We start from the raw sequence: 13,981 nt of genomic DNA on the forward strand, positions 1-13,981 counted from the left end.
GCAAGTGTTTCCTCTTTTCTTTTCTTTTCTTTTCTTTGTGTGTGTGTGTGTGTGTGTTGGGGGGGGGGGGGGGCGTCCTTCAGGGTCCCATGTCTAGTTCGCACTTTATACGTGTACTTAATTAATTTACATATAGAAGTTCAATCGCACCTTCAGAGCCTCGTGTACTTCACACGGTATAGTGCGTGCTCTAACTTATGCATATTAAATTACAATTTGTTTTTAACTTTCATTCTTCTCTATAATTATCTTCCTGAACGTCTTTATATATTAGCACGTTTGCTTACATGCATTGTTGTATTTGTATTGTAATTATACACATGTCTATGTCTTTTGGTTGAATTATGACCAATGATGTTAACTTTCAATCCCAGTGAAAGCGATTATAAACACGAAATGTTCTTGACACACAATTGTTCATAGACGAATTGCAAGTAATGATAAGAAACGTAAAGAAAGTGGACAAATGACATGACAAATGCTCGCGTAGAGTATAGCCACTTGCCCCTTAGACAGTATTTACTCTTGGCTAAAATACCTCCATTCTCGTTAAATCAACAAGAGTGGCGAGTCTTCTTCTATGGCAAAGGCAATAACTCAATTTAATTCAACATGAAATATTGGTTATATATTGTTTGCTATATACCAATAGCAATGTTTGCATGGGAGTACAGACTGACGCACTTTCTGTACGTGAGAAATACTTTGGTGGCAAACCTAATGAGTACAATTTACCTTGATATTTAGAAATAGTATTTCTAGTAGTAATAATTCAAAACAATGAAACTATTTCTTCAATTTTATTTCAAATGCTAATAACAATCAGGGGCGGATCCAGGATAATTTGAAAGGGGGGTCTGGAACGACAGGCCTCGGATACAAAGCCGACCGTCACCCCCTTGGTGTGGGGTTTGGCGCCTGCTCAAGGGCCCCCGAAATTTTTTGGTAATTTGGTATGGTTTAAAACTATAATTTAGCTAGACAAAATTCTAATTTCAAGAGAGGAATATTGGTGTGATATATATGTTTCAGAAACTGAAGGTGGGGTCAGGACCCTCCGACCTCCCCCCTAAATCCGCCACTGACAATTCCTTGTGTTATCTTAAATTACTGCACTGTTGTATCGGTTTGAATTTTTTCCCTCTTAAATTAGGTTATATCCCACATTGTTGTTACTACTGAATATGAATGTTCTTAATATTTATTAAGTGTATACAGGTATTAATGTGACGACTGCGGACTTCTCACAATGCTATATTAAAAGGGAAATTAGTGACGGTCACTTTGAATTACATATATTTCTTTTTAATAATAATAGTAATAATAATAATAATGACTATAATAATAAGTAGAAAACAATTTCAATCTAGAGACAAAAGCCAAAATTAATAGTTTCCTACTAGTATGTACTGTACATGTATAAAAGAATTATGGCTGGGATATATTCATTGCAGTCACTAATAAAGGCATAAACAATGCTTTTCGTTGCTTTTATGTACAGCTTCAATATTGCTTGAACTGCATAGAAAAAAAGGAGAATTTGGGCCAAGCAATAAAAAGGTCATACCCAGTGCACTTATGATTATTTTGTGATGTTAGGTGCTGTAAGCCCATAGATGCTGTAGCATTGTACATGTATGTGCATTGTACAGTATGTGGAGGGCCGGAGGCCTACACTGTACATATGATACAAAATTTATCATGCATGTTGTCATCTTAGCAATTTTAGCGCCTCAGTACGTACATGAAAATATTTTTGAAAATATTTAAAATAATCTTAAAAGTGTATAAATTTAATATACATTGTGAGAGTGTCCCTGCTGAATATGGGATACAGAGAAGAAGAGGTGTCGGTTATGCAGTTTCCCTTCTTCCCCCAGCTCCTCCATCTCATCTGCCACTCTCAAGACTGCAAGCTCGCGTGTACTCTTCCTCTCATCGTCAGAGGGTCATTTCATACAGCAGGCTAGGTAAACAGTGCACACAAAGGGGCAATATTTCGAACGTTATCAAGCCCAGCCTTTCATCGATTCACAACCCAGTGTCTTGTGCAACTCAAGTGTGAAGGTGACATCTATAGCAGAACTGGCTAAGCATTAAATTTAGCTTGTCTAAAAACGTTTTTGGACCGCTCGGTTATTTTAGCAGTTTGGAGTAAACATTGGAGTCAGTGTTTCTAAAATGCTGGTGTTTAGTGTTCTATCACTTTTTGCTGCGCTCGTCACACCGAGTTTGGCGGATTTCACTCACCATGCGGTACTTAAGGATGACGTCTACTTTTTATCCTGGAAATTCGATAATGAAACCATCACGTTCGAGACCCAGGTTCGAACCACAGGCTACATAGGACTTGGATTCTCTCCCAATGGGGGTATGACAGGGGCGGATATCGTCATCGGATGGGTGAAAGATGGGACGGCGTACTTGAAGGTAAACGTAATAGGGTTTAAGTGTTTAACATTTTTTTTATTTTGGGTTAGGAATTTGTAAACTGAATTCTATTAGCAGAATTTTAACTCGTAAAAGAAAAGAGGAACGGTCATCGAAAGGCATTACTTTGTCTAAGGCGGAGGAGGTTAAGCGAATGACGGTGCAGTTTTTCTGCTTTTTGCCACCTCTGTTCTAAATATATATTTTTGGAAAATTAATATCAGATTATAATTTCAGTGGTTATTTACGTTTATTGGTTTATAATCTCATTGTTTAGACCTACCATGTTTTAAAAAAATGTCCTAATTTATTCGCGTGTATCTGATAAACTTTGTTGCTGCACCACCACACCTTTCATAACATGACCCGATTTGAACCTTAGTATTATCCAGTCAATATTGGAGGACTGTGAGAGAATAGTTTGTCGAACAATTGAAATAGGTATGTGGGTCACAAGACCCTTGATGCTGAGGGAAGGCTCTCATTACATCTGAAAGTAAGTAACAACAGTATGATATCCAGTCCGATTTTTAACTATAAGACGACTACAGTCATCTTTACACCCCTTTTACACTCTCTTTTTGAACCTAGCGACTTGAAAATTTATTATGACCTGAGCGAACCGTTTATTGAAGAGTGTGGTCAGCTAATTTTATGTAGCTTTTATCCTTTTTATCCTTCTCTAATACTAGGTCTTAAACTTCTTTTATTTTATACAACTTTTCCGCTTTTTTAACAACAACGCTTTTACAGGGCATTTTAATTCCGATATTGTATATTTTACATATTTCTTGGCTAAATAAACCTTTATGTTATCTGAGTATTGAGAGGCCTTTAAAAAACGCAACATCGAGCTTTATTTTTGCTCGGGTTACTTTAAAAAAACAGTTTAATACACTCGAAAATTCCTGGGCGGCCGTTGAGAAGTGGAGAGTAGAAAGACTGCTTGGAAGAGTATACGAAATTTCTTGATGGTAGGGCCCTATAGCCTGGGTCCTGACCCCACGCACGATTTTCAGGACGTACGTTTTATTGGGTTCCTCTCGTCCGAATGGGCCGTAGCTAGATCGCAGGGAAGAATCAAGTAATTGGTGATTGCAATGAGTGCGCAAAAAGAAAGTGCGTGGAAGGTACGTGAGAAGCACAGCCTCCTCTTTATAGTAATTACTCTTATCTTTAGACGCTCTTTCCCTCTACCCTATCGCAGTAATCACTCTTATCTTTAGACGCTCTTCTTATCTTTAAACTCGTAAACATTAAAGGTCTGGCACGCCGGTTTTAAGTATAAAGAAGGCTACGAAGCCAAATAAAATTCAGTTTGTGATTTTGTAACGAAACAGTGGTGTTGCGTTGCTATTCTCTCTGAGCATAACTCAAGTCGGGAATCGTGTACCGAACCTTGGAACTTCACGTTTGCGTTAGAGCCCTTAGAAGTAATTTTATACCCGGTGGTATATTAAAGAACTCAGTACAAATTTGGCGAGCTCGCCAGGACTGAAGTAAGGTGAATGATAATATGCTGACTGATTACAAGTATAAACATAATATGTAAATGAGTGATTTCATCACATGCATTTAGTGGGCCTTAACAGTATGTAGTGCGTACATGGAGTACAGGCAATGCAAGGGCAACGCAAGTAGACGTAGGGCACTCTTGCTGACTTCCTACGGTTGTTGCTCGTCCTTTGCACGCGAGTCTTACGTGTTGAGATGTTTTTGGGAGGGTTAAAACAGAGGATGTTTGAGGAGATCATTATATCCGCAGCAGTCTTCAAAGATGGTGAGCCCAATCATACCTGGCTTGCCCCTGATCCCCCTCTCCCCCTCTTGCTCTTTGTTGTCTTTTTAGGCATTTTTAAAACTTGACTTCAAAGACAGAATTATTTCTTTTTCGTTCTTTTAAACTCACGATCCGTGCGCATGGACTGACCACTACTCGTTCAACATGGTGGGCGCGCGGAAGTGCGGAGTGAGCACGTTGTGAGCAAGAAATAAGTACGTGTATCGAGCGCCTTAACCACGTGCATCGCACTACACGCAGTAGCCACCCAAGCGCAGTGAAAAATAAAAGAATTTTCTCACGTGTCCCGTACGACAGATTCACGACAGGCGAACGCTAAACGTTCACATGTCGTATTTTTTCCATTTCTTGAGAATTTGTAGACCGCAGCGGCTGTTAATTGTCGAAAATTTTCTACGTGCTGTCTGCGAACTCCAAAAGTTGCACGATGGACGTGCTCCGCACGCACAAGATTTCCCACGTTTTTCGCAATGTTTGGCCGAAGACCAGACGTAGAAGCCCGTACGTTGGGTTGAGACCCAGGCTTAAGTGGTGAGTGCGTGTCACGTACGCAGGCAACAAGACAAACTCTACAAGAAATCTATACAATTTCCACGGCAGTCGTACCTTACAACTAATGTCCCTGCTTGAAAGGAGATCTCACGTGGCTCCTGCTACTCGCAAGGCAGATTGGCACATTTCCACTGCAACCATTCCTCTAATGCCCCTATTTCACACAGACCACGAATCCCACGAATGGCCATGAATTGACAAATTTCACGATTCGTGGTTGAATCGTAATCAGTTCGTGAAGTTCTTAACAGATTCATATATATTCGTAGTCAGTTCTTGCACTTCTTGACCAACAGGAATGGGTGGCAAAAACTTTGATGCCCCTATTTCACACAGACCACGAATCCCACGAATCGCCAGGAATTGAAAATTTGGTTGAATCGTAATTAGTTCGTGAAGTTCTTAACAGATTCGTATATAATCGTAGTAAGTTCTTGCAATTCTTGGTCAATCGGGAATTCGTGGCAAAAATTTTGAGCTGTTCATAGTTTTGGCCTCGAACTCCCGATTCCAAAAAATCGTGGTGAATTTCTGGACAATATTCGTGCGATTCCAGCCGAATCCCACGAATATTCGTAACACTATCGCACCTGTATCGTAACTGAATCGTAGAGCGTGTCGAATTAGACCAGAAAATTGGCAAAATCTCACGATTCCAGCCGAATCCCACGAATATTCGTAACACTATCGTACCTGTATCGTAAGTGAATCGTGAGCGTGTCGAATAAGACTAGAAAATTGGCAAAATCTCACGAATTCTCACGAATCCTAAAATTTGTCAATTCCTGGCGATTCGTGGGATTCGTGGTCTGTGTGAAATAGGGGCCTAACCAGCGAAGTATACGAAGTATAACTCTACGAACTCCACGGCCTTCACTGCACCCAGAATTGGCAGGGGACGTACGCTCCTAAAATCCGTGCGTCGGGTTGTGACCAAGGCTCAAGTTGAGGCAGGATTGCAGGTTTATGCAACAACTTTGTCGTTTGCTTGTTTTTGACGGTAGCATAGCCGTATAGCTAATCTTAACCTTATTTCAGGATTGCTACGCGACGGCGAAGCAAATGCCCTCTATCGATGACAGCCAAGATGTGGAGCTTATCTCTGGCAGCGAGAACGGCACCTTTACGACACTACGCTTTAAGCGTAGACTGGACACATGTGATAGTAAAGATAACAGGATAACAGTGAGTGATAGGAATAATTCCTGGTAACGATGAATTGCAAAGATTTTTTTAAAGTGATTACTATCAATGCTTTTATGTGTACGTCAAAATGTCCTATAAACACGTAGCCCCATGTTATGGAAGTAATACATTTTTATCTGCCTCATTTTTCCACAGGAAAACAATAGGCAAATGAGCAATTCAAAATAGTTATAGTAAATTAAGCAAATTATATTCCAAATTTTGTTAAGAGATTATATACACTGTATATGTTGTTTTAGCAAAGTATGGTTGACGACTTTTCTATCTTCATATAATGTACACAAGGTGGCAGAACAACAGAAATGTATTATAAAAAGGCCAATTTGCACAGAAAATAATTATTTTAAGCGTTATCAATTAAGATAAATAATGTGCTTGGAAAGGTTGTTCGAAATGTCAGTATTTTTGTGTTCTTTTTTCATATGAAATAATTTTCATTTCAGCAAAGTACCATGCGCATTATATGGGCTTACCACGATTCAGACCCCCTGACTGAGACAGACCTTCTGTACCATGGAAACGTAAACCGTGGAGCAAAGAGCATGTTCCTTCTTGGGCCCGCTGATAATCCAGTTAACACTGTCACTATACCAAACGATGCATATACCTTGGAATTACTAAACAATAAGGTAAAATGATTTTATGAAGGAAAAAGGGACTTCTGCTTTCCCTGTATTAACGTCAAATCCGTCCTCGTCTGATAATTTCCACAGACACAAATGATTAAATTAATAAACGATGAAATGGATCTTTGCGATATCTACGCTAAAAAATTTAAGGGGATCGAAGTTTTTACATTGCATCAAGAATATTTCAAACACGAATCCTGGACCTTGGTAAAAATTCAAGTTTAAAAAGACTGGCGTTCTGTTCTTACCCCTAACCCTTTACTAAGTAAATACCTGGACAGATTACATACTTGGTTCTAGTCATAGCCTGAGAATGTGCACTGATATATAAAATCACACTTTATCATACTCTACCAGGTTCAAGTACCTTCAACTTCTGACACAACATATTGGTGTTCCGGCTTCACGCTGCCCAGTTTCAGTGGCGTTCATCACATGATAAAGGTATGATTTAATTCTCCATTGAACACTAAAGTGTATATTTGACAGACACTACTGTTTTTGTTCAAAGGCAAAGAGGAATAACATGTCGAAATATGACAAACATCAAAACGCATGGGTAATTTGAATCCTTCCATGATCAGTTTGTACCCTTTGCACGACCTGTTTTGTTATTTCTCTCCATGGTACATTATTTCATTCAAACCACGGCTAGCGCGTAGAACAAAAGACGCGGCCGTGCTGTATTCGACATACAAACATGTCATGTACGAGTGCGTTCCACGGTCTGTTGCATTACTAGGCCGCAGCTCACCAATACCACTCGTAATATTTCACGTACAGCTTGGCGACTCGTATTGTATCTATCACTTAATTAGTATGAAATACTTAAAAGAAAACTTAACCTATTCCTTTTATTTGATTGGGAACTTATGTAGAACTGACCTTAAACAGTCCGATTATTTGAAAAGAACCAACTCAACAAGGGATATATATATCGGCAAATACATATACATATGATATCCCTATATCCTCTAGGCAGAGCCGATAGTTCAAGCTGGGAACGAAGCTGTCGTGCATCACTTTATAGTGTATGCCTGCAACCACCAGTTCAACTTCACTGACCACGCCAATTATAGCGAGTCATGCGGTTGGAGGAGAAATATGCCTCCAGATCTTAAATTATGCCAACAGCTGCTTATGGCGTGGGCAGTTGGAGGAGAGGTGGGTATATATTTATATTAAACAAAATTGCTTTACCTTTTTTGCCATCACATGATAGTTATCGATTGTGTAGAGGAGAGGTGGGTATCAACAGAGTATATATTTTGATGTTAGACAAAACTGTGTATATTTATGCAATCACTAAAAGAGCATAATTAGTATAGATATCGATTTTTGTAAATTGTCTAATTTAATAATTGTACAATCTATGTTTTCAGGCTCAGGTGTATCCGGAAAATGTTGGCTATCCTTTTGGAGGTGAAGGTGACCCCACTTTTATTTTGTTGGAAACCCACTATGACAACCCAGCTCTGAGAAATGGTAAGTGGTTGCCATACGTCTACAGACCAGAGCGGATTTTCCATTTGTTCTCAGAGATATTATGTATTATTTTATTAATTGGTTTACAAGTGGTATATACAGGTGAAAATTGGTATATACAGGTGAAAATTGGACAATATTTGCTCTTACTTTACTTCAGTTTATATGCTCTTTTTCCACCTTCTTTTCATTAGTCTTAAAAATTGCTGGGTTTGATCTTAAAGCCTCGGTCACAACCGGCCATACGGGCTCTTACGGCCTGTTTGCGTCCAAATTTTGCGCAGAATCTCATGTGCAACGCAAGTCTTTCTTGCAAAATTTGGAGTTTGCAGACAAACCGTATGCACGTACGAAGGATGTTGGTCCAAAAGATTCTACGAATAATCTGCGAACAAAGAGGCCGCACACGTTACCTGCTTACAAGGAGTTCGCAAGTGAGACGTGCTTGGTCCACGTCGCAAGTAATGAAGGAGCAAGTGCCCTTTGCGTGTTGAGTACGGCGCACGCCCTCACAATTAACGATCAAAGTTGAAAGCACCGCGGAAGTGCGTCGCACGTGCGTCACCTCTACGCCAGGAGTGCACTCACGACGCACGCTCGTGTCTCGAAAATTAACGACGATCGTGTAACCTGTACAACAATTTTCAAAATTTTTCAAATTTTGCTTAATTCAGCTTCTAATATGCCTCCAAAAGCCTAGAAAAAACCTTAGAGAGTAGAAATTAAGGGAGAAAGAAGAAGAAAGAAGGGGAGAACAGTAGGCAAAACTGACGTACGCGGTAATTACGTCATCACAAGTGAGTGAGGCAAGTGTGAAGCAAAAGAGAACTACTTTCGCCGTGCGTTGTTTTCTCTTTAATAGTGGCGAGTGCGTGCCACGTACGCTGGTAGCAAGACAAATCCAAGAAGTGAGTACAATTTCCACGGCCATTGCACCTTGCAATTAGCGTTCCTGCTGAAAAGGACATCTCATTTGGCCCTTGAAACTCGCAAGGCAGACTTTCCTTTACCTCTAATACCTCCACGGATTCCACTGCATGCAAAATTCGCAGGGGACGTGCGATCCTAAAATCCGCGCCTCCGGTTTTGACCGTGGCTTTACATGCGTCTCGTCTAATAAGGTTGGTGTAATTAATGACATATGTAAATTTCGCTTGCATAAAAGCAACTACAGAGTTTGTTTGTGTAGTGCAATATTGGAAATTTGGACAGATGTTGATGGTTGGAACAATATTTTCTCTTTCAATCGCAAACAAAAGAGGTTTTCCCCAAAAATAGGGTTTTATGCGTGGCCTACATGATAAACAGTTTCCTTAAAATAGTCCCAATGAGACGCTATTTTTCAACGGTGCAATTGCACATATAACCAAAACAGAATTTCTGAACACATCATTAAAACCTGTGAGAGTATATAAAATTGCTTCAATATGGGTGTGTCCACTGAATATCTGAATGATTTCCCTTCGATAAACATGGTATGATGTTAACAGGGTCAATATGTCTCTGTCTCACATGTCGCCTTTCATCTGTAAACATCCCGTAGCTCGAATCCACCATCATTCGAAAATAAAAAATTACAACCTAACACTAAAATATGAACAATACCCTTGAAGTTCCACGATATCTTTAGTTGGGTGAATTCTTATTTATAATTGATTGGTATTTCTGTTTTGTGAGTTCTTTTCATGATTTTGGGTTTCAATAATTTCAGATTACGTGGACTCATCTGGTGTGCGTTTTACTTTTATACCACGTCGTCGACAGTATGATGCAGGGATAATGGACGTTGGCGTTACGGTCTCTAGAAACCACGTCATTCCACCATACTATGACGAATTCTACAGCTGGGGACAGTGCTCCGACTGTTTGGAAAGTGTAAGAGCATACGAATCAAAATACATGGACCGTGTTCCAAATAAGTTGAGACACTTCTATTATGCCAGAATTACAAGGACAAACAAATGCAAAGAAAACTGAAATGGCGAAGCATGTTTAACACCCCATTCCCATAGATATTAGATCGATCTATCTCTGTGGGGAGTCTCACTAGATTACTGTCAGCTTAGCCGGCTTAAGCGTCTGTCCCGCCTACTAAAAGCTGTAAGGGGGTAATTAACTATGTGCGCGCTCGGCTGACTGCAATTTAGCGTGAACCCCCAGGGAGTTAGGTCGATCTAAATCTAAATCTCTCGATCGATCTATATCTCTGGGAATGCACCCTTTGACCCAATATCGTCCAAGGTATTGACACTTCTCACACCTTTTTATGTATATACAGGGTTTAGAAAACGTACCCGAGGGAATAAACGCATTTGGTGCGTTCCTGCACACTCATTTGGCGGGAACCTCGATTTATCTAAGGCACTTCCGGGACGGAGTAGAACTTCCGTATATAGCATACGACGAAAATTACGACTTCAACTATCAGGAGTACAGGTATTTCAAAGAACCGAAGAAAATAATGCCGGTAAGAAAACAGTTTTTGTTGAAAGGTCTATTAAATGAAATTGAAATAGCAAGGTCCGTGCATTTATAAACTCCCAAACACCTTTTGGTAATGCATTTTCCAAAGTACAGTGTAGGCTCTCTAGGGAAGTAACTGATGATTTAAAGTAAACCTACTTCCAGAAAGTTAGCGCTAAATAACATTTTCCTCAATATACTTAATTGAAATATTTAGATAACGATATATTAGTCGGTCTGTGTTCTGCTCGGATTTCATGGCATCAGAATCTGTTGAATGATAAATACATTTGCCTTCTTTGTTGATCACTAATGCATATCGCATTAAATCTACATGTAATTAAAATTTCTAAACGCACTTTATTCCAGGATGATGATTTGGTCACCCATTGCAAATACAAAAGCAGTGATCGAACAAGTGTCACGTGGGTAAGATATACATGTACATATACATGAAATAGCTTCTACCAGTAATATCCGTGTTATATGTGTGGAAATACAATAGAGATTACAGAGCTGAATTCCATATTGATTCTGAACACAAGGAAGTAATAACATCAGAATTCCGTTGCACTTCACAGAATTGTGAGAGGTACTGCTTATTTTGAAAATATTAGCATATAGATCATACAAATGCTATCCATTGCAGGGAGGACTCGGTACTAAACAAGAAATGTGTCTGGCGTTTATTATGTATTACCCACGAGTAAACCTGACGCACTGCTTCAGCGCACCCCTGCAATCGGAGCTGATCAAAATAGTCCCAGGGGTGACGTCAGCGTAAGTGACATACATATTTTGATTTATCCAGTTAAAGTTTCAAACAAAATGAAAATTGGAAATTGAAACTTTACTGGGCATTCCGATGATCTGAGTCCAGACGGAAGTTTATATTCTATGGCAGTCACTATTCAGGACAGTGTTCAGCAAAGTTCAACTTTCAATTTTTAAAATACACCAATCATTTGCATTAAAAGCTCTTAATCGGATGCTTTATAACGTCGATTATTCCGGTGAGTGTGGTTATCTTCAATAGTTCTGTACGTTTTCTCGGCTATTTTACGCAATTGTAATTTGTCACTGCTGTGGTGCATGTTACAAAATTTTAAACCAGCGTGCGTTAAACAGTATGATTCTTATAGTCTTATATTGTAAAATTCTAGGTCCAGTGACTACGGCTACAGTGTAATTATCCAAGCACCATCGCAATACGCAGGGCGTAGATTTGATGATGTCATGGAAAACTTGGTCAACTGGCAAAATGTCAAGACTCGTGATACATTCCAAGCTCTTGAGCTGAATGCCACTCGGGCGCAATTTTGTGCTGGAATAAATGGATATGGACACGTAAGCGTTTTCAAATTTTTAAAATTCGGATCTATAACATGCTTTTATTTAGTTATTCAATACTCTGTTTTCACGACTGATCTTAATCGTAGTGAGACTTTACCAGAATTTAATACATATATTACTTTATGTTCGAGTCAAGTATAAATTCAGTACTTTTTAGGGAAAAGGCTTTACATTAAAGTTCGAGGCTCTCATTTTAGCATTTTGGTCTAATCCAACGTCTCCAGATCACAACACAGTACGTGTTACCCCAGGTATCCTGCCCCGCCACCACGACCCCTGCTGTAACCACGCCAGGAGTCACCATTGGATCCATATCGTCTGCTGATAGAACGATGTCCGTTACCATGGCAACCGCACTGTGCTGCTTGTTTTCACTCCTGCTGAAGATGTGATGGAATGGGATGCAGAAAACATTCAAACAACGAGAAAATGATTCTTTCAAGATCAGGATTTTCTTGTAGTTGTAGATGTAACTGTTTTGAGCAAGCACGTGAATTTATGGGTCGACCTATTTTGGCTTTTTTTCCCCAAATTATATATTTTGGTCAAATATAAAACATACAGCAAACATTAGATCACCACGCCCGGATGCATATTTACCGTTCTGACTGCTACAGTACGTTCAGCTTTATTTTCCAAATGTGAATTTGGTTGACATTGTTCTGCCTAAAGAAAATGAATCGTTAATCCAAACATGACAACATCAAATCAACGGAGGAAGAGTGCTTCGTTCCCATTTTTGTATTGTCCCTAAGCATTAAAAGGATAGGAGATACCATACTGGCATTTTATATTCCATGCATTATGAATAGTGCATTATAGGAACAATACATGTAATCGGATTTTTATTAGGTAGGACATGTCTTCTTCACATATATTTTCGTTATATGTTATATATACTAAAACTGTGTCACATTAACTGGGTACACAAGTACACCCGAAAACACCACCACCACAGACGCATATATTGAATATTTCAAGTATATTAATTCACACTCAAAGAAGGGATGGACGGCATAAAGTTTATCCTCAGCATGTGCACCCAAAGACACGTGTGTAGCCTATATAGATTCTGTGATTTCAGTGTCATTTGCACAAAAACGAAAAGTAGCAGCACTTGTTTAATTGGACAGTGCTTTTCCAATTTTTCCAGTGGAAGTTCTTTGTCTGAATAATGTTTCTAAAAACTTATAGAATATACAATGTCTAAATACTCTATTCACGCACCACGGTATCTTATCCAAGTACATATCTAGTATTTGGAAACGTCATATAGAAAGGAGTACTTTATTTATTTATTTTTTTTGGGGGGGTGGGGGGTATATTATGTGTTGTCCCTCGGGTGGGAGTTTTGAACCATGTGATGTCAGGAGTCCAAGATGTTGGAGACACGTGTGTTGCAGAAAATAAAGAAACAGTTGTGCATACTCATACTGTGGTCAAGAATGTGAGGGGTGGTATTTTAATTTCAAGAGTGGAATATTGGTGTGATATATGTTTCAGAAATTAAAGGTGGGTCAGGTCGGATTTAGAGAGGGGGGAGGTCAGGACCCCCCTGACCCCCCCCCCCCCTCTAAATCCGCCACTGACAATTCCTTGTGGGATCTAAAATTACTGCACTGTTGTATCGGTGTGAGTTTTTCTCCGTTTAAATTAGGTTATATCCCACAATCGTGTTACTACTGAATATGAATGTTGTGCATGTTTAATAATCGTACACAAGTATTAATGATGCGGCGCTACGGAATTCTCTTTATGCTATATTAAGAGGAAACAAGTGACCGTCACTTTGAATTACAAATATTTCATTTTAATAATAATAATAAGAAGAAGAAGAAGAAGAAGAAGAAGAAAACAATGTCAATCTAGCAACAACAGCCTTAATCAATAGTTACCTACTAGCATGTATTGTATAAAAGGATTATAGATGGGATATATTCATTGCAGTCACTAATAAAAGTTTTTCTTTGCTTTTATGTCCAGCTTCAATTTCGTTTGAGCTTCATAGAGAAAAAAGAGCTTTTCATACAATAAAAAAGTCATACCCAGTGCACTTTTCATT

General features: G+C 39.2%; 1 protein-coding gene across 2 annotated transcripts; it reads left to right on the plus strand.

The window, feature by feature from the left end:
- The first annotated feature begins 1,977 nt into the window (after positions 1 to 1,977).
- Positions 1,978 to 13,895, plus strand: LOC147762572 (DBH-like monooxygenase protein 1). 2 transcript variants are annotated; one of them, XM_087010769.1, is made up of 12 exons: positions 1,978 to 2,430; positions 5,822 to 5,968; positions 6,433 to 6,618; positions 6,976 to 7,062; positions 7,597 to 7,782; positions 8,001 to 8,103; positions 9,815 to 9,978; positions 10,382 to 10,570; positions 10,936 to 10,995; positions 11,216 to 11,346; positions 11,730 to 11,913; positions 12,117 to 13,895. In XM_087010769.1, exons 1-12 carry the CDS (start codon positions 2,182 to 2,184, stop codon positions 12,309 to 12,311), a joined length of 1,881 nt encoding a protein of 626 aa, XP_086866895.1. In that variant the 5' UTR covers positions 1,978 to 2,181; the 3' UTR covers positions 12,312 to 13,895. The 2 variants fall into 2 exon arrangements, with proteins under 2 accessions (XP_086866895.1, XP_086866896.1); XM_087010770.1 differs by lacking the exon at positions 5,822 to 5,968.
- Positions 13,896 to 13,981: the final 86 nt, after the last annotated feature.

This window comes from Lingula anatina, chromosome 4, assembly GCF_051362555.1.
Source record: "Lingula anatina isolate TDL-2025a chromosome 4, LinAna3.0, whole genome shotgun sequence".
NCBI classification, from domain to species: domain Eukaryota; kingdom Metazoa; phylum Brachiopoda; class Lingulata; order Lingulida; family Lingulidae; genus Lingula; species Lingula anatina.

What these genes read in the sequence shown, in the direction of transcription:
- LOC147762572 (XM_087010769.1), top strand. Translation starts at nt 2,182, where the DNA reads ATGCTGGTGTTTAGTGTTCTATCACTTTTTGCTGCGCTCGTCACACCG. An exon ending in ATGGGACGGCGTACTTGAAG is followed by an intron (nt 2,431 to 5,821) that starts GTAAACGTAATA and finishes ACCTTATTTCAG; the next exon opens with GATTGCTACGCGACGGCGAA. An exon ending in CGTGGGCAGTTGGAGGAGAG is followed by an intron (nt 7,783 to 8,000) that starts GTGGGTATATAT and finishes CTATGTTTTCAG; the next exon opens with GCTCAGGTGTATCCGGAAAA.